The sequence below is a fragment of the Hirundo rustica genome, chromosome 6 (assembly GCF_015227805.2).
Source record: "Hirundo rustica isolate bHirRus1 chromosome 6, bHirRus1.pri.v3, whole genome shotgun sequence".
NCBI lineage: Eukaryota > Metazoa > Chordata > Aves > Passeriformes > Hirundinidae > Hirundo > Hirundo rustica.
Window position 1 is genome coordinate 51629990 of NC_053455.1, and position 24700 is coordinate 51654689.

At 38.6% G+C, this 24700-nt stretch overlaps 1 protein-coding gene across 1 annotated transcript; it reads left to right on the plus strand.

Moving 5' to 3' along the window:
* The first annotated feature begins 16051 nt into the window (after positions 1 to 16051).
* Positions 16052 to 24578, plus strand: PSMA1 (proteasome 20S subunit alpha 1). The gene is made up of 10 exons (XM_040068231.2): positions 16052 to 16161; positions 17128 to 17172; positions 19316 to 19417; positions 19914 to 20017; positions 20776 to 20864; positions 21110 to 21180; positions 22054 to 22183; positions 22883 to 22962; positions 23660 to 23764; positions 24227 to 24578. Exons 1-10 carry the CDS (start codon positions 16159 to 16161, stop codon positions 24281 to 24283), a joined length of 786 nt encoding a protein of 261 aa, XP_039924165.1. The 5' UTR covers positions 16052 to 16158; the 3' UTR covers positions 24284 to 24578.
* Positions 24579 to 24700: the final 122 nt, after the last annotated feature.

Genomic DNA, 24700 nt, shown 5'->3' on the forward strand with positions numbered 1-24700 from the left:
TCCTCTCTGAGGAGGGACAATTGTTGGACTTCTAGTGTCACCAGTGGGGTGGAGAGGAGTCAACCTTATTCTCCAATCCCTGTCATTGTCCAGAAACTATAAAAGCGAGGTCAAGAAAATAAACTTCCCTCCTTTTTGCTCTGACTTGACTGTGTGAGTATCATTCCTTTTGTGACCTCTAGCTACAGCAGCCAGCAATTGGAGCTGCTGGGATCCCCTGATTTTATATGCGCTACGTGCTCTCTCTAATATGGAGCCTATCAGCTGCTAAGGTGTCTGTATGTCTGCAGTGCTGAAGACTGAGAGGGAGCTGTGGGGGTTTGTAGGCAACCAGACATAATGGGAACAAGGTCCTGAGGGAGATGGCAAAATGCAGTTATTGGAGGAATTAAAAATATACTGGTGAAAGAGGTTTCTTGTGCAAGTGTATTCACTAAGCACGGTGTCAGTATTCTTGCCATTAGGTGGTGTTAATCTGTCACGTCTAAGGGTGGCAAAGAGAGATTCAGTTGCCTTCTCCATCAAGCCAAGCAGTCATTTTCAAAGTAAGTTACAACACTGTGATCTTCATCACGTGGCAGCAAAGACCGAGTCACTACAGATTACATTTTCTGGTTGAACTTTTCAAAAAACAGGCCCATGGGAAAGAAAACTAGAAAAGAGCAATGAAAAAATAAGTTGTTTCCGGTATGATAAGGTGTCCTTAATGGACGTAGTGCTTGTCAGTTTAGAAAGCATGGGCAATGCACTGGAAAATGCTGTAAAGATGGAGTTGCTGTGGAAGGCCATTATTAGATGAGATTTCTCATTTCTAGTGAAGGAAAATATCCATGAGATGATCTTTGACAAACTATTGGTGAATAGCAGAAATATGGTATAAAGTTAATTGAACACTAACTCTCTTTAGAAATTACAAGGACAAAAATCTTTCCTGTGCCCATATTTTTATTTTTATGAGAAGAAGCAGTACCATGTTGGCTTTTAGTACTATATCCAGATGCTTCCACTTTTTTCTTTTTTAAATCTAAGGTATGATCCTCATCTGAACAAACTCAGACTCTTTGGAAATGGACCAACGTGCGCAGCTCCAGATAAGCATGTAATGATGTGCACCTCTACAGCTGAAATACATTTCAGTCATGCCCAGGCTCTCACTTTGAGAGTGAAAATATCAACAATAATTTCTAATGTTTTACAAACAGAATATATTAATGCTGATGTGATTTCAGCACATAAAATCTGCATGTTCCCTCAAATAAAATGAATTTTCTAACATTTCATACTGGATTTATGGAAAATTTTCATGTATTTGCATAACTTTTCATTATTTTCATTAAAACATTATTTTTATGCTATATATAATGTATACATTTTAAAAAGTTGAGAAGTTGTTCAGCAATTACATATTTAAGTAAACCTGGATGTCTCTGGCAATTGTCTTTTCCAAGGCACTGTGAATTTGGGTGTTTATATCCTAGCAAAAATATATCACATTCAACAAATAGATATCAAAGTTCTGGTTTTAAGATACTTGAGAGTTGTGTAATTATACATGGTAATAATTTCTTTGCATGAGCTTATTTAGAGAATAGTGGTATAGTTTGGGGGAGTGTTTAATAATAAAAATATAGGAATTCATCAAATATTTCCAGATTTCACTTTTTCACCCAATTACTCAAGTACAATTTATCATCCTATATTATAAGTGAAATTGCAGGTTAATAATAAAACAGAAGTTAAGTGACTTTCTTGATATGTAGCATTTCTATAAACAGTCTATTTTATGCTGAATTGTGTTTTATTATAAAACCTGCACCTTCAGTGAAATAGCATTAAACGTAAGAATACATACTAATATTTCAATGTCAATTCTGTCTTTAACTTGCTAATTGAAATTTCTGTCTTGAATTGAAATAGAGGCATTTTATGGACTCTGCTTATTAATAGAGTTAAAGATTAAATCTAACTACGGAACTGGTTTGATTTTTCAGAGAAGTCTGACTTAATGCATGAGCATCAGATGCATAAATATATTCTGAAAAATATCAAAATTAGTCTGAATCAGGTTATTTATTGGGAGAGAGAGGGGAGAAAAAAATGAGCTGATTCTTTCAGTGAACCTCCCTCATTTCCAAGTCTTTCAGATACCCATTTTTGACCATAAATCAGTAAGACGGGTCCTTGTTAATTAACATTCATTTGAATTCTGCTAAATTTCTAAAATTGTATTATATTGTCAGCAGGCATAAAATAACCCAGTAAAGAAATTTGCTGAATTATACCTCTTCAGGGTCTGACCTGTTTCAGCACAGGTCAGCACAGGTGCTTGAATATAATCTCAACTGTTTTGCTTGGCTGTATTATTCCATTCAGTTTTGTGCATCAAAATCTTATGAAGACCTTAATGTATTTAGAAATTCATCGGACTTTAATGCTTTCTCATGGACAAGCTGGACAAGCTTGGACCGTGAAGGAAATAGCATAAACAGAGTCACTAATTTTTTTTTTCATAGTTCAATAAAACCAGAACCTTCAGCTTGAAGTATCAGGCTGCAGATGTCTGAGTGATAGTGGAAATATGTACAGATAGTGGAAATATGTATCTTAACCTGTTGAAGAAAAAAATCTCAACTCTTAAGCCTTCTGGTCTTCTCTATTCTTTGGAGATTAGTTTTTTGGGGGTTTTTTAACATTCAAAGCAACAAAGGTCTAACAAGACAGCCTATGTAAGCAAATCTTCAGAACAAAACATGTTCCAAAGAAGGAGAAATGTAAAAGAATCCTATAATTGTGACTTAGTAATTATGTCTGCTAGAGATTCCACATGAGATTAAAAAACACCAGAAAAAATATGCAATTAAGCTAATTAGCTCATTAATGTGGAAGTATTTTGTCATTCTAATCACAGAAGGAATTCATCTGAGTTAAAAAGCAGACAGGAATAAATTGTGGTAGGAGACAGAAATTGTCTGGTTTTAAAATGATAATTTTATGTGGTTTATGTCTGTCCTGTAAAACCTAAGCCTGGCACCTGCATTTCTTAGGTTAATTTTATTTTTATTACTTGTTAAGAGCAAGTTGCTCATCACACATAACCTGAGCCTTCTACGTTGTTCAGAAAGGCATCACATACAGTGAAAGTGTTCCAGTTTCAAACAACTTGGCTCCATAATCTTTCCTATTTAAATCTATTTTTGTAGCTAAAAGTAGCTTTTGTTCCTTATATAATACAATAGGATTGCTTAGCATTTGTAATCAACACTGTGTAAAATTGCAGTAATTTATCAGCCTGCTCTTAGCTAAAAGTCCTGTTGGCCATTCATTCATGAAGTTGTAGGGGATATCTGGAAAATGTTCCTCACCCCGAGGATGGTTGGGCACTGGAGGAGCTCCCCAGGGAACTGGTCACTGCACCAGCCTGACAGAGTTCAAGAAGTGTTTGAACAATGTTCTCAGGTACAGAGTGTCTCCAGGGGTGTCCTATGTAGGGCCAGGAGCTGGACTTTGATCCTTGTGGGTACCTTTCAATTCTGTGAACCACGGTTTATTGAAAGCAGTACCCATTAACACCGCTCCGAATTTACCACATAAGAAGCTGCTCACCGAGGGAAGTGTTCTTGCAACTCTGATGGGGTTTTTGCTTTTGTTGTCTCTGTACAGCACAATGATACAACCCTCAATATTTGTAAATAATCCTAACGTATTTCATTGCCAAAAGCAAACAAATGGAGGTAAAGCAGTGTCATAAGATCAAGTAATGGGTAAGTGACTGGACCATTTAACTCAGCTCTTTTTGTACTCAAAACTAGTGCTTATCACCCTAATGCATGATATTACAGTAAGAGGAGAAAGAGTTGGATCTGGAAATGTGTTTAAACATTTCTAAGATGTGTATTTTTGTCAGTCAATATTTTTAATAAGAAGGATCTTTTAGAAAATTCTTAACTACATATCTGAACTGACTACATAAGTAAAAATGAGGGTATGCTATGGAAATTTTACAATTCCAAATCTAGCTAATGCAAGTTATTAACTTCTGTTGATTTTATGTGCTTATTTATAACTAAAATGAGCCCAGCATTCTGGTAACAAGGTAATGGTGTAGAAACAATCAGCCATGTGGACATGCTGGATCTTGCAACGAAAGAATAATAATTGACCTGCAATAGCAAAAGCAACACATTTAGAAGGGTTCTCCTGTTGCTTTGGAGTTTTGTGTTTGAATTTACAACAACCTTTTACAACAAGGAAAGGTCCTTGAAAGGAAGCAAACTGGAGACAGCAATAGGTTTTTACCAGAGCTGATTAGGGAAACCCAGAAGTTGACATTATGATACCTTTGCACTTATGCTCAATTAGTAGTAACGAGCTAGCAATGACTGATGCTTAATATAAGAAACTCAAACACTGTATGAGCCACGAACTGTGTTTCAGTTTACATCATTAACTGAGTTCCTATTTGTCATGCACTTGCAATATCATTTATGCCATTCCATAATGTTTCCTGTTGTGATTGTTAAATTATGTGTGATCTAATCACTCTCTACAACTCCCTGTAAGGAGGTTGTAGCCAGGTGGGGGGTCGGCCTCTTCTCCCAGGCAACCAGTGACAGGATGAGACCACAGAGCCTTAAACTGTGCTAGAGGAGGTTCAGGCTGGACTTGAATCTGGGAAAATTTCTTCACTGAAAGGGCTGTCAAACATTGCAATGGGCTGTCCAGGGAGCTGGTGGAGTCACCGTCCCTGGAGGTGTTCAAGAAAGGATTGCATGTGGCACTCATTGCCATGGCCCAGTGGACACAGTGGCGATAAGTCAAAGGTTGGACTTCAAGGTCTCAGAGGTCAGTTCCAATCTAAACGATTCTGTGATTATGTAAGATTTTATGAAAGCATGGAAAAAATTATCTCAAGGGTTTTTTGTAACATGAAAATCTGTCTGCTTCAAACCTGATGGAATTTTATTTACATTTGGAAAAAATACTATGTCAATTGCAAGTTATATGAAACACATAAGTCTTATTTTCTTATAATTACTAGCATAACACTGACCGTGAAATGAGTTACAGATGGGGTTTATTTATTTATTTATTTATGATGTCAACGTTCAAATTTTTTTTTCCAGAGCAATAGACATCACATAGTAAATTTCACTGCTAGTGCTCACTAGCACTGACCTACAACAAACTGCAGTGCTATGTTTATTTGAGTATTTTTACTGCTACATTAAAAATGTTATATTTACTACAACTAGAATGTTTACTAAACATGAATACTGTATTATGCCACTATATTGCTAGAGAGAAGAGCATAGTGAACAAACAACAACTAGTAAATGAACATGAACCTGTATTACCCTTTATTATTGTTTACTCACTGATTTGTAAAAGTTGCTGGCTTGTAATCTGTTTCTCTGTGACCACTGCGAATTACAAAGACTCTAAAATTCATAATTACTGCCTAGTGCCAGTGTGTGCTTGGTAACAATTTGAAAGTTTGAGATTCCTGGCCTCTTTGGTATTTAGTACTTAATTATTGTAGTAGCAGTTGTAATTATTGCAAAGTAGCATTTTCCTAAATGTAGGTCTCCTAGATATGTGCAATCTTTAGGATTTAGAATACGACACACTACTTTCATTATTTGATGTCAGAAAATCACAAAAGAGCTACCAGTAGGTTACCCAGATACCAAAGCAGGTGAGTGACCCACTTTAGATGAAGTTCTTTACATCATATGTTCAAATTGCTGCTGTTAATTCTGAGGCACTTTTGTATTAAAAAGTGAGCATCACATGTCTGGTGATACTGTTAACATTCGGGTCTAAACAAGATTTTATGATCTTCAGTGTTGGCCTTGATTTCTTACTGTGAAGTTGTTTAAGTAGCCCTGATCATTAAAATATTACATACTTGGCATATTTGCTTTCTTTAATGCTGAACGTATTAATTCCTTTAATGAGGAATACATCAGCTACACATAAATTTAGCCATGTCCCCTTCCCATGACTGATGCCTTTTTTTATGTGAGTTCTGAAAAGAGTGGTGGGAAGAAGGAAAACTGTCCTTGTAGGACACGAGAGAAAGACAAGAGACTCTAAATATTTCAGAAGGCAAAGGGTATAGAAAAGCTTTATTGTTTAATACTTACTACCTTTTATAAGGTGTTTTGATACAGACTTAACATGATTGATGACTAAAAACGACACCGCTCTAATTCCATTGGTTAAACTAGAGAAACAGCAAAAGATTACCTGCAGAAAGGTTGTTTTGAGAAAGGATAGTTCTTTGCCAAGATTGTTTTGAGAAGCTTTCTCAAGAAATTTTCCCTTGGGAAAAATTAGCAGCTGCTAGCAGGCTAAAATCTATCAGACTCAGGGAAAACAACACTCTGGTTTTAAGGAAAACTGTAGTTAAATTTCCAGTGCTTTCTGATATATTAGAAGAAAAAAAGATAATTTTCCAGACTCAATAGTTTAGGAGTTGTTAAAAGATTGAGACAGTTGTGGTGTTTATTTAGATCCTGAGACATATCTTATTTAGTTACCTCCCCAGTCAGGTCTCCTCCATGAACAGATCTGTACCAAACCTAATGGTGAAATTAGCATATTTCTGAACAGAAAAACCTTGAATTGCTGTAATATATATTGGACTGGCATGTAAATTAAAATAACTAGGTAATTTTCAGCTTTTGGGTTGAGAGGCCTGATTCTTTACTGCCTATCAAAGTAAAAAGGCCTTAGAGAGGATAGGCAGGACTACTGCTTTAATATATACGTATTTTACACTCAGGCTTTGGATAATATTTATCTATAAACATGTTTCTGAGAAGTCTAGCTAAAAGCCTTTGTTTTTAAAGTAGATACAGGAATATATTGACCTGGGACATAAGTGAAATGACTATATAATGGATTACTGTGTGGAAGGTAATAAGGTTTCAGTTGCCACAGCAGTATCCACAAGCACATTTGGTTTAGTTTGTATTGACCTGAAACATAGATAAACTATTTTGGACATGATGGTTTAGAAGATGTTTGTGAAGTCAGGCCAAGCTTTTCAAGTTGCTTGGAAAATTTGTATTCAGTGACAAAATGATCTGCAGAAGTTTAACTTTTGTGAACCTTAACCAGTAGAATGAGGTACTTCCCATATATTGTTAATCACCAGGAATAGTTCACAAATGCAAATGTAAAATTTTTAGATATGGAATGCAAATAATATGTACCAAGAGTCAAAAGCTCTTTCTTCTGATACGAAATCCGCCATCTGTTTTTCTTCCTTCCCCACCTCCCCTCCCCTCCGCAAATTTTCACCTCATTTTTCCATACAGACAGGCTACAGGACTTGAAGAGCTCACATCTTAAAAAGATTTCTTGATGATTAAGGGTAAACTAAAGACATTTTGTTTGAATAAGGCAAAGATTCCATGAATCTTTGCACTCTCTTTATCAGCTGACCTATTTCTGTTCACCCTGAGGGTTTTATCTGTACCAGTGCTCCAGGCCAGATAATCTTACTGATGGCAGCAGGGGAGGGCACAGGTATCAGCCCCCTGCATAATGACAATGGGACAGTAAGCACAAACCTATTTCTACTGATTGAGTTGAAATGTAAATCAAAATGATTCCTCATTTTATACATTGTGGAATGCTGGCTCCCAACCTGGAAACTTTTTAGTTTTCTTACAGCTAAGAGGGTTTTTTAATCTACTTTGTTTGTGTTCTGCTCTGGGGTCTTGTGAGGTGGACTGATCTTGGCAATTGTTTCCTAATCTCAGATAATCATTCCCTTTACATTACATTTACAATATTCTTTGGCAATTTTCACTTTATACCCACTGAGATCATTAGCACTAGTGTCAGGAGCATTTGTTAATTAGGTTTTCAGGTTCTTCAGGACCAAATATCAAAATACCTTATTCTCCCACCAACAAAACTAGGGAATTGTTTCTGGGCATTCTGTTGCAAGCAGATCAGGAAAGAGCAGTATTCCAAAGATAAAACCCCATACCTGGGACTCTGATTCCTGAATTAGTAGTGTCAGCTCCATGACCATTGTGGCAACTGGAGAACTGAAGACCTGCAACATCACACTACCTGTTTCCCTAAAATAGGCTACTGCCTGTTATCATGTCGTTTAAGGAAAAGATCTCCCTGTGACCAACATCTTCAGCTCTCCTCGGTGCTTCAGGAGTACTTTCCGAGGCTACTTCTCTAAAAACTCAGGAGTTACTTGTGCTCCATAAAAGACTGGACTCTTCAACCTCATTTCAGTTCCACATTTGGAACTACCTTCTCAAACTATATCCACAGGATCTTTGACCATCTGGTGACCTTTATCAGATTACTGCCTAAAGATTTTTGCCAGAAGTTTGACACTCCAATTATTGAGGGTCATATATCATCTAGAACAATCCTGCAAGCCTCACTTGACACAGCAGCGACAGCAGTCTGTGTTTTCACTGCCCCCTTATTTCTTAAGCAATTTTATTGGCTTCTGTGTTTCCAGGAAGAATAAAGCCATTAAAAAGAAGATTCTTGAGCATCCTTTCCAAAGGAGGACTGCAGTCCACAAAGGGGGTGGAGGTGAGCTGGAACATCATACCAGAAGTAAGCAGAAGTGGTATGAAATTACTACTTACTCCTCTATTGGTTATTTAGTTCAGTTTTGTCCTTTTTTTAATTGGCTTTTTCATGGATGAGTCTGAGGAACTTTATTATTTGAATGTTCTTCTAACTACCCAGTTTCCCAGGTCTTTGTATCAGACTCTTGCTTCCTTGGCTAGAAGCTGTGCCTGAGTGACTTGAGATGGGAAGGAGGTATGATGTCCTCTCCAGAAGTAAATATATCAGGTATCAGACTCATTTGCTAGCAATCTGCCTGGGTTCTTGATTGAGCTGGGAAACAGATTAGGTCAGTCAAGCATCCATATCACATGCAGGAAGTCCATGTCAATGTTCTTGAGACTTTTCTACAAGGAATGTGGTTAACCAAGACCTACTCTTCCCATGGATGTTAATAGGAAATGCCAGGTTTTTTTATTCCAGAGTGGCTTCTAGATTCTTTTGTAATCAATTGTTAAAGGAGACAAATGTATTCATGTCCTTTTTTTTTTTTTTTTTTTCAATGCCCAGAGTGATTTTCTTCTCTTCACAGAAATAACATAACTAATAGAAGAGCAAGTAAAAGACAAATGTATTTGGCCAAGTAGACTTAATTTTCCATGGGACACACACAAAAAAGATTACTTTCTTTTCCTTGTCTTCCTTGACAGGAATTCTGGTCTATTTCCTGGATGGCGCTGGATTCCTCTATCAGCTCAATCTATTTGACTGCTCTTCTAACACTGCCCTTCCAGGCTAGTGCCCTCCTTGGTTTTGTTGTTACAATAGTAATTGTAACTTGAAGTATTTGTTAATATATTTTTCTTCTTTATCTGCTAGTTTTCAAGTAGGTTTTGAATTTAATAGTTGTTTCTTCTGTTTCTCAACACTTTGGAGTGGTTAAAAATGTCACTTGAACTTTGAAGCATTTGTGACTGTTTATTATAGATCTTTCATGACCCAGCCTAATCTTAGAAGAGTATGCATTAAGAGAGAAAAGGTATGGAAGAACACATCCAAAGATAGAGATATGTTTAAAAAGTTATCAGCTATTTCAAGAAAAGACCTTAAAATGGTGATAATGCTTATGCAGCAGTACAGATTAAGAAATGGCATTTCCTGAGCTGAGAAATATTCTCTGAAAATCACATTTGCTTCACTTTGCAGAAGCGAGTGTATAATGAGTTCATCCCTGGCTAGAAACCAGTGAAAGTTGGTCAATTTCTAACCAATGCTCAAAAGTCAGCTAAAGGAGAGGTAACCCCCTCCTAAGAATGAAGTACTGCTGTCATTTCACTAATGTACTACAGTTATACAATGGTATGTAACTAAAAACTTTGTAAAAATACAAATCTACATAATGAAGCTGTTACAGTGTCAATTCCTGACATATTTTTAAATTTCTTTCCTTCTTTGAGGGTAATCAGATTTAGGCCAAAATCCAGAAGAACATTCACTAATATGTTGCTGGAGGGTGATACTCAGTATCTAGATCAATCCTTTAAACTCACTAGGCAGATGCATGACGTGGAATTTGGAGTTTTAATCATGTAGCTGACAGCTTTCAATAAAAGCAGAAATAAAATATATTTTATATACCTTCCTAATTTGTTTTAAATTTGGTAGTACCAACTACATGTTCAAGATCTAAGTAAAACTGTGGCTATACTGAAGTAAGTCAGTCAAAAAAATCCATTGGTAATGCTCTAAAGAGTATAACTCACAAACCTGATTTTAAAATCCAGGTTAAATATATTCTGCAGACGTGATTAATGAATCTGATTTGCATTAGAAATATATACTGATGTCACTTCAGAAGAAAGCTACAATATGAAAGGGCAAGCTACATACATGGGGGAAGCTTGGTTATTAACAATAGGGATGCAGCACCAGGGAATACTTGAAATTACATTGTATAAGTGATTTTCTTGATAAGATCCTAAACAAACTAACTTAATATTTTGTTTTAGTGGCAAGAAGAGTATTTTTGTCTGACACTAGTCTAAATAACATGCTGAGTATTGTGTAAAGATAATAGTGAGAATACAGAATTTGATAAACAGAGCATTCTGTTTGAGAGGAGATTATTTTGTAACTTTCACACGTGATTTTGGACAATACAAAAAGAAATACAAATCCATTCATATTCACTGCTCACTATGAGGCAAGAAGGTGTCCAGGGTTTCCTGGTAATTGTATTGCCATGATGCATTTCAAATTGCATGACAAAAAATTGGTAGCCTCTATCACTGGTCTCTGCAAAATCCTAAAGCATGTATTCAATTTCCAACCTAGAAAATATCTTCCTGTGTTTATTATATTATATTTATTATAACACAGTGGAAAGGATCTATATAAATGCAGGAATAGTCTTCTGACTTCACAGCCTTTTTTTTAATCTGAATGATCATTCCTCCCATTCACTTAATAATGTGATAAACACAACTTAAAAATATTTTTGTGCCATGGAATCTGTTGTGAATGAGACATCTGTAGTCATAAATTTATTTGATACATACTTCTTAAAATCAAAACCAGACATGCAGATGTGTGACTCTATAGTGATATGCTAATAACTAATGCAGAGGTTTTTAGATACTCACTCACTACATTCAAGGCAGGGTTACATCAAGGTGGTCTGGAATTAATTTAGAGCCCTTTTGGCCCATCACTGAATCCTTCCAGGGACCAGGCATAGAAGCCAAGGGTTGAGCCAAATACCCTGGATTTAGAATTATCTTTACATGATGGAATTTTTTCATAATCTGAGCATGTGTGATGCAGTGTCTGAGTTCCATGATCTGTCAGAATTATCGCAGACAACATACACAGCAGTGCCAGAAGCTCTCTCATATTTGTCAGGACAGGCTTAAATTTCTGCTTGCATTATTGTCAGTTTAGGAATACATGCAACAAGGATGACAGTGCCAAACAAAATTTGTTGTACGAAAACTAGGATATGCATGACAGCAAAGCTGTTAAAATCCATGTAGCAAAACTGGGAGCTTGGCAAAAAGTAAAAAAAAAAAAAAAAAAAAGGCTGATGACAACAGGATTTTTAAGACTGAAGCCTACCCAAACATCCCTTTTTCCTGCATATTAATTCTCTATTGTTATCTTTCCTAATCAAAAACTGAATCAACAGTAAGAGTAGGCTGAGTCACTTTTTAAAAAATGTGGTCTACATATACCAGAACCATTGCCTAAACAGTAACTGACTATTACAATGTTAAACTCTCCCACAGAATTTGAAAATACCTGTAAAGAGAAATGTCACATAAATCCTTAATGCTTTGCCATGGATACAACATCATTCCTAGGGCCTTTTCTTTCTTTCTTTTAATTTTGGGGTTTTGGGGTTTTTTTTAGTTTAATATCCTCTGGAAAATTTGTTTCTGTATGTGAATGTCTTTCTATTTTTCAAGCAGAAGTTTTTGGCAATAATGGATGTGGCAAAAATATTGTGAACATTTTTTTGTGTGATCTACATATAATCACTCATTGTAAAATATTTATGGCATGTAAATGCATAAGTAAGAAGGTAATACTTTCTCTAGTCATTAATTTGATATTACAACAGTGTCAGTGGTAAGGAAATGGGATCCATTAGTGGTCTCATGGCTTAATTGCTGTGCCACGCAGTTATTTCCGATCTGTGATGACTCTTTCGTAGGGAGAAATTTTGAACCTAACTGACATAGTGTTTATTCGTGATTCTTTTCACCCTTCTGTCTCAAAATGTTACATATCCACTGCTGAAGGTTTGATGATGCTTTGGTTTTGATTCAGGTATACTCAAAAATAGTTCCAACAATATGAATCAACAGAGCAGTTAATATATTTGAAAGAGCTTATGCAGCTATATGCCCACTGAAATGGATCTTTTAACCACAGAAACTTAATAACTGCCACTGTTTTTCATTGAAATGAAACACTTAGCAGATTTTCTGATAACTGCAACAATATATTTCATAATTCTCCACAAATTATGATAATGATTCTTCAGTTGTATTTTGATGACTCAGACAATTCTATGTATGCTGTTTAAATCATAATTTCTAGGCTAGCAAGCAATTTACACCTCAACATACATTTTTTCTTGTACAATAAAAACATATTATAGAGAAACTCTTCCTCACTCAGGGTGCAGAAATAAATTTCAGGTGCTAGAAATAACTATCAATAACATCCATCTGAATTTCTCTCTAAATATATTTTTGTTCTATTCAAACAAGAACCTACAAATAAAAACTGTTTCCATGACCAGGATATGTTGCGTTGAACCTTGTGCCCTTGTTTGTTCCAGAACTGCACAGAGAGAGCCAGACTCTTTCCTGCAGCTCTCTTTCCGCAGAGATTATTTAAGCCTGCTTTCAGCATTGCCTGGTCTTTCCTAGCCAGCTTTGATGATCAAGCAAGGTTAGTTGCCCTGCAGGCCTGTCCTGAAAAGGTCAACTGACATCAGCCCACAAAAGCTATGGATTAAAAAAAAAAAGTTAGGAGGAGACTTTAAAAAGTGCGTAGTTGACGTCTTTCATGACAAAATATTCCAGTGATTTAAGTTGGTCAGTAAATTTTACCATTTAAAACTGGTAAAAAATGCCTTTGGCAACATGAATGCAAGTTTGTCACGGAGACGGAAATGTCTTCACCTCTACTAAAGTGCCAGCAAAAGAACAGGAATGAAATCTGGTATAATTTATATAGAGAGGTTATTTTTTTCCTATTTACAGAATTAAAACAAAACGATAGATTTTTTTTTCCTTGTAAGAACTTTTGAGATCATCTTTAAACTGCTCTAAAGACAAGTATGTACATTTATAGCAGCTGTCAAATTTTTATTTTTAGCCTTAACCTACTTGATGAAAATGTCATCAAATATTACGCGTGTCATACACCAAGGCTTCTAATTAAGTAATCTCGTCACCATATGTCTATTAATGAAGCAAACCTCTTACCTGTATGAAATCAAAATATGGACTGTTCACATTGTCAAGGCAGTAAGACAGCTCTCAAAATAACTTAGTCAAAATGCTCAGTCCTGCATGCATTATGACAGCGCTGCTATTTGTGGGCAGCCACTTGTCCATCTGACAGGAGTGGCTCTGTGACCTCCCTGGGATCTATCCTTCCCCTTCTCCAGGGGGATGGAGGTGCTGCCTTCATTCAGCCTCTCTTACTGAGGCACCACGGCTTTCTCCTTTGGCACTCTGCTGCGCGTCGCGTGCAGCCCCCGGGGTGCTCCCAGAGCGCTGCCACTGACCTCAGAGGAGGCAATCTTCCTCCAAAAAACTCCATCTGACTACGGGGGCATAGCACACAGGGGTTAATGTGGGCTGATGGCGAGCGGGATCCCGAAAGGGAACTTGCGGGAATGTTGTTTCCTCTCGTGAATCAGCAGAAACGGAGGCATAATGGCCTTGCCTTTCAGTTGCTGTACATTAATCTCTGCAGAGCAATGCCTGTCATCACTCAGATGTCAGATGCTGTTTATAACTCTGCTGGAAACACAGCATAGAATAAAACAGGCTCATTAGTTTCTCTTGAGACTGTATATGCGTGTTTTAGGTTAGCTATGCTTTCACTGCTGCACTTAGCTCAAACATTGTAGCAGCAGCACTGGCAGCTTGGAAAGTTGTTTAGCCTGTGAATTTGTCCCGTTGCTCTCTCCATACGTGACCAAAAGACCATGATGAGTTCAGGCGCAGAGGTTTCCACAGCACAGGTATGACATGACTCAGAAGTCTGGGCTTGTCTTGAACCTGCTGCTTTTAATGACACCAGAGCTGGAGGACAGAGAGAAGCATTGAATCTATTCAGCATCTCTGTGCCAGCCGTGATTTGGCAAGGGTTCAAAGCCTTTCCTCATTTATCTGTTATTTAGACTGAGGACTTCTGCTCCTTACTGCCATCCTTTATATGAAGCCATTCTGTAATTTGAATCCTTCTTCCTACTTTTCCCAGTGCCACATCATTTCAAGGTGGGAAACAAGTGTCATGGCCAGTGTTCAACGGGGTCAGACACAGTATGGATTTATACAGTGGCACAGCAATGCTTTATGTCTCCTTCCTAATCATTCCTTACATTTAACTTGGACATTACTGAACACTGAACTTGTTTTCATAGAGCTATCAATTGTGTATTCATTGCTCCAAAGTCATCCTGGTTGCCAACTGTGAATCTAAAAGAGAGAAAATATTATTTTCTCCTTGGATTTTTAAATAAGTAGTTAATTTAAATGTAAGGATAATTTTTGCTTTACTTTTCAGTCCTTTTATACTCTTTTATATTGTGACATCTCGATGTAATATATTGGTTGCTGCTCGTCATTCACTTTTTCGCTCTGCAATTAAATTTGTAATATATGCAAAACGCTTCCTTTCTGGTGTGATGCCTTTGTTATCTGAAAAAGAGCTGTTTGATTTCGCCTTGTTGATTTTGCCTTTCTAACCTTCTGAATCGACACATCACACCCTCAGCTCTAATACTTCGATGAGAAATAAGCTGCTCTTTAACACCGGCAAACTGAGATGAAGTCAGAAATACACCTCCAACCCTCCGGCTTTAGCCCTGCCTGCGGAGGTCCCGTCCTGAGCCTAAAGGGCAAGAAGGAGCATCCAGAAGGAAGTGAATGACTTCCTCCCACGGTAAGCGTTTCCCCGTCCTAGAGATTATTCCTGCCTCCGGCATCCTCTCGTACGGCCGCCTTGGGAATACAGAACAGTCGTGCAGCCCTGCAGCAGCAGGAACTCCGTCCCCTGCCACCCTTCCTGCTGCCACGTGAGCCCAGCCCCTTTGCTTTAGAATAAAAATTTAATAGCTGGACATCTGGTGACTTCGGGTTTGACCGTATTTTGTTCTATCCAGCTAATAAAGGGGGAAAGATTACTCGGGAAAATACTTCGGTTGTTATTTAATAAAACTACAAGAGTTCATGCAGCTTCCGAAAGTTCTTCATGTATGCGGCTATTACCAATATTCTCCATGAAGTTTTACAGCCCTGCCTTTTTATCGCTAAAATCGTGGCTGCTGACATTGCTCGCTGTACAAAAACAGAACAATGGGGAGTCTTGGCGCGGTTTAGCTCTCTATCAAAACTAACGCGGTTTTGCCAAAATGAGAGGAAATGTCTGTGTGTTGTTCTGTTACCGTAGGCGGAGTAAATGGAGCTTTAGGGAGTCCCTTATTGCTGTAGGAAGTTATTGGGGAATGGCATTTGAGGAGAGGCTGAGGGAATATTTACTGGAAGCTCCTTGAGACCTGAAAGCTGTTCAGCTCGCTTTAATAAAACGTTTATATATCCTGTTCCCACACAAAAACGGCGAGGAAAGGAAGTCGTTTCCGAACCAAATAAACTTTTTTATTCATCAGAAAGCTTTAAAATAACAAAACAAATTAGGTAATTTAAATGGGCGTTTAATGAGCCGCCTCCCTCCGAGGCAGTGCGCAGGCGCGGCCATCGATGACTCAGGGCGCAACTGGTGCCGCCTGCCCGCTCCCATCCCGGAGCGCTCGCTGCCCCGCGCCGCCCGGAGCCGCCGCCGCCGGGAAGCAGGAGGATGGTGAGGGGCGCCGGGGCGGGACAGGGGACACGGCCCGGGACCGGGGATCCCCGCCGCCCGCCCGCCAGGCCGGCACGGGGCAGCCGGGAGAGCGGGCGGGAGGGAGCGGGCCCGTGAGTAAGCAGTTCCCGGGCCACGCGGGGCCGCGGGCGCGACTGGGCCTCGCTGCCGGCGTGAAAACAAATGGGAGCGGGGACCGGGCCCTGCTTCGGTCCTGGGACAAAGACTTCCGAGGCCCCGTGAGGATCCGTGTAAATATCTCTCCAGGGGTCTGGAGCATCTCTGCTATGGGGAGACTGCGGGAGCTGGGCCTGTTCGGTCAGGGGGAGAGAAGGCTGAGAGGGGATCTCATCAATGGGTACAAATATCTCAAAGGCGGGCTAGGAGGATGGTGCTGGACATTTTTCAGTGGTGCCCAGGGACGGGACAAGGAGCAATGGCCATAAACTGGAACAAAAGAACTTTCACTACACCGTGAGGAAAAACTTAGTTACGCTGGAGGTTTCAGAGTACTGGGACAGCTGCCCAGGGAGATAGATCATGGAGTCTCCGTCTCTGCAGACATTCAAATCCACCTGGATGTGTTCCTGTGTCACTGCTCCTGTGACCCTGACTTGGTGGGGGTGTTGGACTGGATTATTTACAGAGATCCCTTCCAACTAACAGTTTGACAAAAGGAATTTAACAAAGTAAGAACTTATTCAGAGAAAAAGTGTATATTGGAATGGGCTGCCCAGGGGGGAGGTGAAGTCACCATCCCTGAAGACGTTTAGGGAGAATGAACGTGGCCCTCAGTGCCATGCCATAGTTAACAGGGTGGTAATCAGTCATAGATTGGATTTGATGTATCAGAGATTTTTCCAGCCTTATTGATTCCGGGATTCTGTGGAAGCAAGCAGGGCTTCCTTCAGGAACACTCTGTTAGCTTGTTAGGGATACTAATGAGTTCTATTTTGTTCATTCCAGTTTCGCAACCAGTATGACAATGATGTCACGGTTTGGAGCCCGCAGGTAAAACCTTTATACATTTGCGTTTTGGGTTTTCTCCATCTTACAGCAGGAGTATTGCAGTCACAAAGGTTGTGTTCAGGTGCCTGAAGCTTCCCTCAGGCTGCTCCCCTCTCCCTTTGTAGGCTGTAGGTCACCAGAAAGCTCTCAACACATCCCTGTCTGCTTCTGTATGCGCCTGGGTGGTGCTTACCTGGGCCTTGTCCCCTCCAGGTGCTTAAGGCAGTTGCTTTCTAAATGTACCTGTGAGGTACAAAAGAGATGCTGTCATATTTAGGTGGTTGGACTAGATGATCTGTAAAGGTCCCTTCCCACCCCAACCATTCCATCACTCTATGATCCATTACAGAGCTACACTAAGTTGGTACACAAAGCATGAAACAGTTTCAATCTCCCCAATGTTAGGCCGTTGCTAGGACTTTCTCTCTTCTGCCCACTAGTTAATATGGGAAAGGAACTATATAGTTTATAATTGGGAGATTCAAGTGAGATTTGCATTTGAATTTGAAATTTTATTAGCTCTGAATCAGTTTCACCTGTGTATTGTTACTGAAAACATACATTGTGTGTTCTGAGACTTACACAGATTGCGTTGAAAATAAGTATTCTGGAATTTTGAAAGCCACCATCAGCTGAGGTATTTAATATTGCCTTTTCTCTCACTAATGGATATTTTAAGACAGGGTACTTACAGAAAACCAGGGCCCAGGAAGATGATTCGTTTATATATTCAGCAAACCTAGAGATTTATTTAAAATGCAAGCAGCAAATTGTGTTAGTATAAAGCTAATGTATCATTAGTTTATGGGTTTGTATTGCTACTGAAATTCTTCATCATGTAGAACTATTGCATGTGAGATACGTTTTCCATACAGTGCAACAGAGTGTTCTATCCTTTCCATTCTCCATAAGGACAACCTTGAATATTTCCGTTTTTTTTTTTTTTTTTTTCTGTCACTACCATGATAGATGTAGGTGCCTTTGAACTATTTTCATCCTTCTTAATGATTGTGTTTCTTTGTCATTTTCTGTATCATGAACTTTAATTTTTTTATCTTATCTGTTAGTTTAAAATTTACTTTTAGAACTATAATATTCTCTTGAGACCTTTAGCAAATATTGCAAAATTATCAACAGCGCAAGTTTCAATGTTTTTCTTAAATTGCCTTGACAATATTAGTAGTGTTGGGTTTTTTTTCCTAAAATAAGACATTTAAAATTGCTACTGTGCTGCAGTTGCTACTCCATCCATTCTTGTGGGTGAGGCAGTGATGTGATGCCATAATAGTTTTTTGCACTGTTGATACAGGGGCAAATCATACTTTATTGGGAGATGTTTTCAAACATGGTAGAAAAGAAATAGAAATAGGAGATTTAAGAACTCAAAGTAGTTTCATATTTTTACAGTCTTGCATGTCATTCCTGACAGCTGACAAATTCATGTTAGACAGGTCACAGCGATTCAGTGCTGCTCTTGGGCAGGAAATATCCTATGTTATTGAAATTCCAGTTATAACAGGGGATGAAATTTGGCATTAGGGTCTTTCTAGTAGATGTAAATAAAGAACCTTATGCCAAAAATCCCCAACAACCTATGGGAAGATGGTATCCTGTAGATCATTCCTTGCACATTCACCGTAAGAGCTACTGCATGCCACTCCTTTCCTACTGGTGGGATGCAGTTCCGTGGTGTCATGCCTGCAGGGTAGGAGTGCCCGTGTTGACTGTCTGACATGGACTGGAGTGCTGAAAATGGGAAGACTGTCAGTGGTTCTGTTTGATGGGCATTAAAGCTCCTGGCCACCTCTGCATAACTTGTAGTGACTTCATTTTCTCTGAGACCTATACTCCTGTTCCAGACTTGACTGCAGTTGGCCAATAACTTGTTCAGAAGTTATTGGGGGATGCCTGGTGAGACACAACAATTGCGTAAGACCCATTTCTTTAGCAAGCCCAGTTAAAAGTTAAGTGTCCAACTTCTGCTGGAAGTTCTATCTGTCTTTGAATCATGTACTGATTTAAACTGTTATGCAGTAAGCATCCCCGTTGGGGTGGGGAATCAAAGGTCTGAGAATGCAAGCCCATTGGGAGCTGATTCAGAGAGTTAACTAGAGAGTGATTGACGACCTTCGACTTGGTTTTGCAGGGCCGGATTCATCAAATAGAATATGCCATGGAAGCTGTGAAACAAGGCTCAGCTACTGTGGGGCTGAAGTCGAAAACACACGCTGTCCTGGTGGCTCTCAAGGTAACTGAACCTCTGGTCTCAGTGGGGACAGTAATGTTCATAGAAAAGTTTTGGTTTGGCAAATTAGTTTTGTGCGGTCTGTACTTAGACGTGAAGTGTAAATGCAATGGCAGATTCCCTTTGTTTGAATACTGAAAAATTTCCAGTACCTATGCAAAGCAGTTCTTCACAAAATGGTGAAGGAAATGAGTGGATGATTTTTTTCCTTTAACAGACGTGTTGCTTTTTTTTTTTTCTTTCCCTTCTTTCCATTAGTTATTAAGCAGTAAATCTATTCCTTTCTTTTCCCGAAACTTAAGTGAGTGTCTGTTCTTTTGTTTTGGGAGAACTGAAGTGGAATTAGGTTTTTCTTGTCTTCTGTTGCAAGTTTATAAATTTAATTTTTTTTCATTGTTTCGTGAACATACTCAGTTCTCTCTATAAGTGTTAGCAGATTTCTCCACAGTACTTAGCAGACTGTTCAGTTTGCCACATAACTTTTTCCTTTTATGCACAGAGAGCACAGTCTGAGCTGGCAGCTCATCAGAAAAAAATCCTGTACGTTGACAACCATATTGGTATCTCAATTGCTGGACTTACTGCCGATGCCAGACTCTTGTGGTGAGTATCCTGCTTGTTGACATACACTGTGCTGCAATAATGAGGGAAAGTTCATTCAGACTATTGCAAATGACATTTTCTGCTTGGCTAAGGATTAGACTTGAGTTGCTGCTTTGTTGTATTATGCCAAAGACCTCAGCATGAAGTTCTGGCAGGTTTTTAACTAGTTGGCAGAAATCTCATCTGTTTGGCCTAAAATTTTGCTCTTTGGTTTTGTTACAAGTAAAACAGTCCTGTCTGGTTTCCACAGTGTGATAGGGTTTCCAAGCAGTCTGAGAAACTCCATCACTTCTTTTCCTCTGGCAGCTGCTTCTATGTACACACATTTGAGAAGGTTATTAAACACATACAGTGTTGTTTGTGGGGCTTGCTTTTAGCAACTTTGATCAGAAGGGGTGGGAAGGATTTCTGAAATGAGTTTTAATTGCTGCAGCGTCACAAAGCAGTCTTACCATTTAACTTTGCCATTTTTCCAGAGGATCCATCTGTTGCCTGCGTGAACTTCTACCTTCTTTGCATTTGTATGGCTGAAATACCCAGTTTATACTTGATCAAACCTGTGGTCAACTTTCTCAATAACAATGATAGGTCATGCAGAAATGAAATCACAGAAAGCCTTTCACCCTTTTTCTCAATGAGCAGAGCTGAAACAAAAATGCTTGCCTTAACAGACAAGCCTTAAGACAGAACCTCATTGTATCTTTGATCTATGCACTGATTTGAATTTTTAAATTTTTTTTTATATTTTTGCTCCTTAGCAATTTCATGCGTCAAGAGTGTTTGGATTCTAGATTTGTGTTTGATAGACCTCTTCCAGTTTCTCGCCTAGTGTCGCTAATTGGAAGCAGTATCCTTTTTTTGTGCGCTTGTTATACTTTTTTAACTTTTTACTCCTTCATACAGTGACTTTCATCTACCACAGCTTAAAAGCTGAAAAAGTTTATTGGACAATTCTTCTTTGTTCACACTTCTTGTGTATACTTTTGGAGAACATCCCGTAAGGGTGCGTTTTGATCCATCCTCTGCTTGGTTTAGGAAAACTCCTGGGTAATTACCATATAATCTTGAGATTGTTTCCTTAGCTTTCTTAAGAAACCCAGATTCCAACTCAGCGCTACGGCAGGAGGCCCTATGGAGTAGGACTGCTCATCGCAGGCTATGATGTGAGTAAGCTGCCCTGGCTGCTACTGATCTGCAAGAAAATGTGCTTAGGGAAATTTTATGCAACAGATAAATGTTGAGAGGGAAAGATGGAAGAGGCAGTCTCGTCAAAATTCTCTGAATGAGGAAATAATTTTCTCTGAAACATAACTCAGAAGTGTTAATTAATAGCTAACCCTACTTACACTTACTATTCTAAGGAGCAAAAATGAAATTTGTTTATGTAAATATTTTACTATTGATTTTAGTTGCTTACAAACTATTATTTTCAAGGCATCAGTAAAAAAATGGATGTGGAAATCACCGCTGGCCTCTCTCTCACTTGTTTAGCAACACCATTTTGCTTAATGCAGCGCACAGAGAATCTCTGTCCTCAAGACTGTTGACATGAGGATGGTTGGAAGAAATTATGATATTGCCTGAAATTTTGGATGGCATGGTTTAGTCTACAGCAAGTTTTTACTTTTTTGTAGATAAGACAGAATGTGTGTAAAATACCTGCTGCAAGCCATGAAGTAGGGAGCGTACTCAAGCACAGTGCAATTTGTAGAACAGAGAGGGAAACACTTTTTTTGTGCCAGCTGTCTTGTCCATTTTAAAGCTTCAGATGAACAAAGTGGGAATAAAGAGGGCTTTGGTTTTTGATTTTTCTTTTTTAATTATTGTGGTTTTTTAAACAACAGTTTTGAAGGAATTGCATAAGAACAGTGATATGATCAGCAATATATATATAAAATACGTTTGTGTGCACAAATGTAGGTGTGATGTACCATGAAGCAAAACGCTTTTAGAAAATGTAATTCTCCAGCAGCAGAGTTGGTGTGAATTTATATATTTGTTTGACATTCTGTGGGGCTTTTCTTCTCTCTTTGTAGGATATGGGTCCTCACATCTTCCAGACTTGTCCCTCTGCAAACTATTTTGACTGCAAAGCAATGTCCATTGGTGCTCGTTCACAGTCAGCACGAACTTACTTGGAGAGGCACATGACTGAATTCACTGACTGTGAGTAATGGAACTCTCTACCCACTGCTGTTCATCAGTTCTGCAGTTTATTTCCTGCTGCCACTCCATCATCTTGCATTTAGTGAGATGAAGATAAATTTTTGTGAACCAAGTTTGGCATAACTGTAAATCTGCACAAAGACAAACTTGCAGAGATTATGGTTGAGATTTTCATGTTTTAACATGAATGTTTATTGCCAAATGGAAAGATTGATTACCTAATGAAAATCACCATTATGTTTATTATATAATGGAAAGAGAAACTGTGCTCAGAAAAACATAAAAAGTGTGAAAAACATAAAAAGCCTCTGTTCTTTTTAACCCAGGGAAAGTAATTGTTTCCGTAGCAGAGCAGGGTTAGTATGTCAGGGCACGTATTTAGGTGCTGCATTTAAAGTGGTGAATTTATTTTTGTATGGGATGATGATGAGGAACCATTGAATAACTGCTTGGGGGAAAAACGTGACTATCACTGAAAGCAAGGCAGGGGGTCAAAAATGGATGCACTTAACCTCAAATACAGGAGAAGGCTGATTTCTTAAGGAAAACTTTTATAACTGCTCAGGAAGGAGAGGAGCTCTGGGAGTCAGGTTGACCAAGCTGATTTTGTAGTTGTTAACTAGGATTAGGAAGAAGGGGAATGAGTATCTAGAGATAGTACCATATAGTTTGTCAATATCTTTCTGATTCCATTTTAAGGTAATCTAAATGAGCTAGTTAAACATGGACTGCGAGCCCTGAGAGAGACTCTTCCTGCTGAACAGGATCTGACCACCAAGGTGAGGATTAGGTTTCCTTTGCCATTGTTACTTGAAAGTACTGTGACAAAATTCTTGTGAAGTATGGCTGGCACTGAAGCTTGGAATCTGAATACTGGTAGATAATACCATCTTCATTTCATGTCACCAGTTTATCTACTGTTTTGTGATCATCTCAGATTTTTCTTCACAAAAATGGGGGTTTCACTAAATAAGACATTGTTTCCGTGGTGGCTTCAGTCTATTTTAAGCTTTGATCAGTGTTTAAAGATGCATTACATGCAGCTGTAGAATCCCAGCTTTGCGCTATAATCGCAGTCGGTAATTCACCTGGGTGGTGAGTGAAGGTAATGCACCAACAGTTTATAGAGCATCCAGCATCACGAAGCTGGACAATGAACTTTTGACAATGAATTGAGGAACTGCTGAAGAAGAAAATCTTAAGGATATCCAATGATCTACCATTTTCCATGGTTTTTTATCCTTAGCTCACCATGCTTTTTAGAAGTCTGAAAATTCTGAAAATCAAAATGAGATGAAAATAGGTGGTTTTAAGAAACTGTGTGTTATTAAAAAGAAAAAATGAAAGAAACTGAAACCCTTGAATGGCTTTACTTAGAAGATTTCAAAACATGATAGCTTTTGTAAGTGAAAGCTGAAAAGCCAAAGTTAATTGCGGGAAAATGGTTCTCAGTTCTTCCAACCCTTTGCTCGACAGAATGTTTCAATTGGAATTGTGGGCAAAGACATGGAGTTTACCATCTACGATGATGATGATGTAGCACCATTTCTAGAAGGTCTTGAGGAGAGACCACAGAGAAAGGTGAGTGGTTCAGATATGAATAAATAGGATTTGTTGAAAGACAGTAATCAGATATGATCTATTATGTTTTAAATAAATTTAACTCTACTATTGTAGCAGAGTTTTAGGAAGGCAGTTTTTAAAATGCGAAGTTACTATATGAACACTGTATAATCTTAACTGGTAACTCAGATGCTGGATTTATGCCAGGCTGTTCCAATGTCATCTTCCCTCCTCATCTCTGATCAAGTGCGAATTTTCACTGTTTTACAATGGAATTACGTTTCTCATGCCCTTTGCAAGATGCCTCCATAGTCTCCTATTTACCATGTCCTGCTTGTGCTTAATTTGGATAACAGTAATTTGTGAGCTGTTGGCTGACACGAGCTGCATTTACTGCTTGTGGTGCCCCAATGGGACAAAGCTGATTTGTCAAGTGTTGTCTTCTGCCTTCCTAAAATATTTCTTTTCCCTCTCTCTCAGCCGGTTCCACCTGTTGAGGAAGCCATGGAGAAGGCAGAGGAGCCAATGGAGCACTAGTTGGTGGATGAGTTCCTCTGATAATGTATAATTTTCCAGGAACATTTATCCATTTGCTGGTAACTTTATCCTCCCCTATATATGCTTTCTGATGCTACATTCTGAGGATTGCTTGTAAAGAAAGAAACCAACCAACCCACCTATCCCTAAAAGATAGACAGGAGGACATATCTGGGTGTAACTGCTTGGACAAGAAAGGTGTAATCATTTTCTAAATAGTACATGATACTGTTTTATAAAGAAAAGAACTGTCTTTAACTCATAAGGACAAGTGGAAATAAATCACTTTCTCGGATTCTGCTGTGAGTTTGTTTTTTTTTTTTTTTTAGTTTGAAAGAACAGCTATTCACAAATACCAGTGTCATATCAAGGTGCAATTTTGTGTTTGACCATTTGTCAGAGTGAATGCTTACTGTA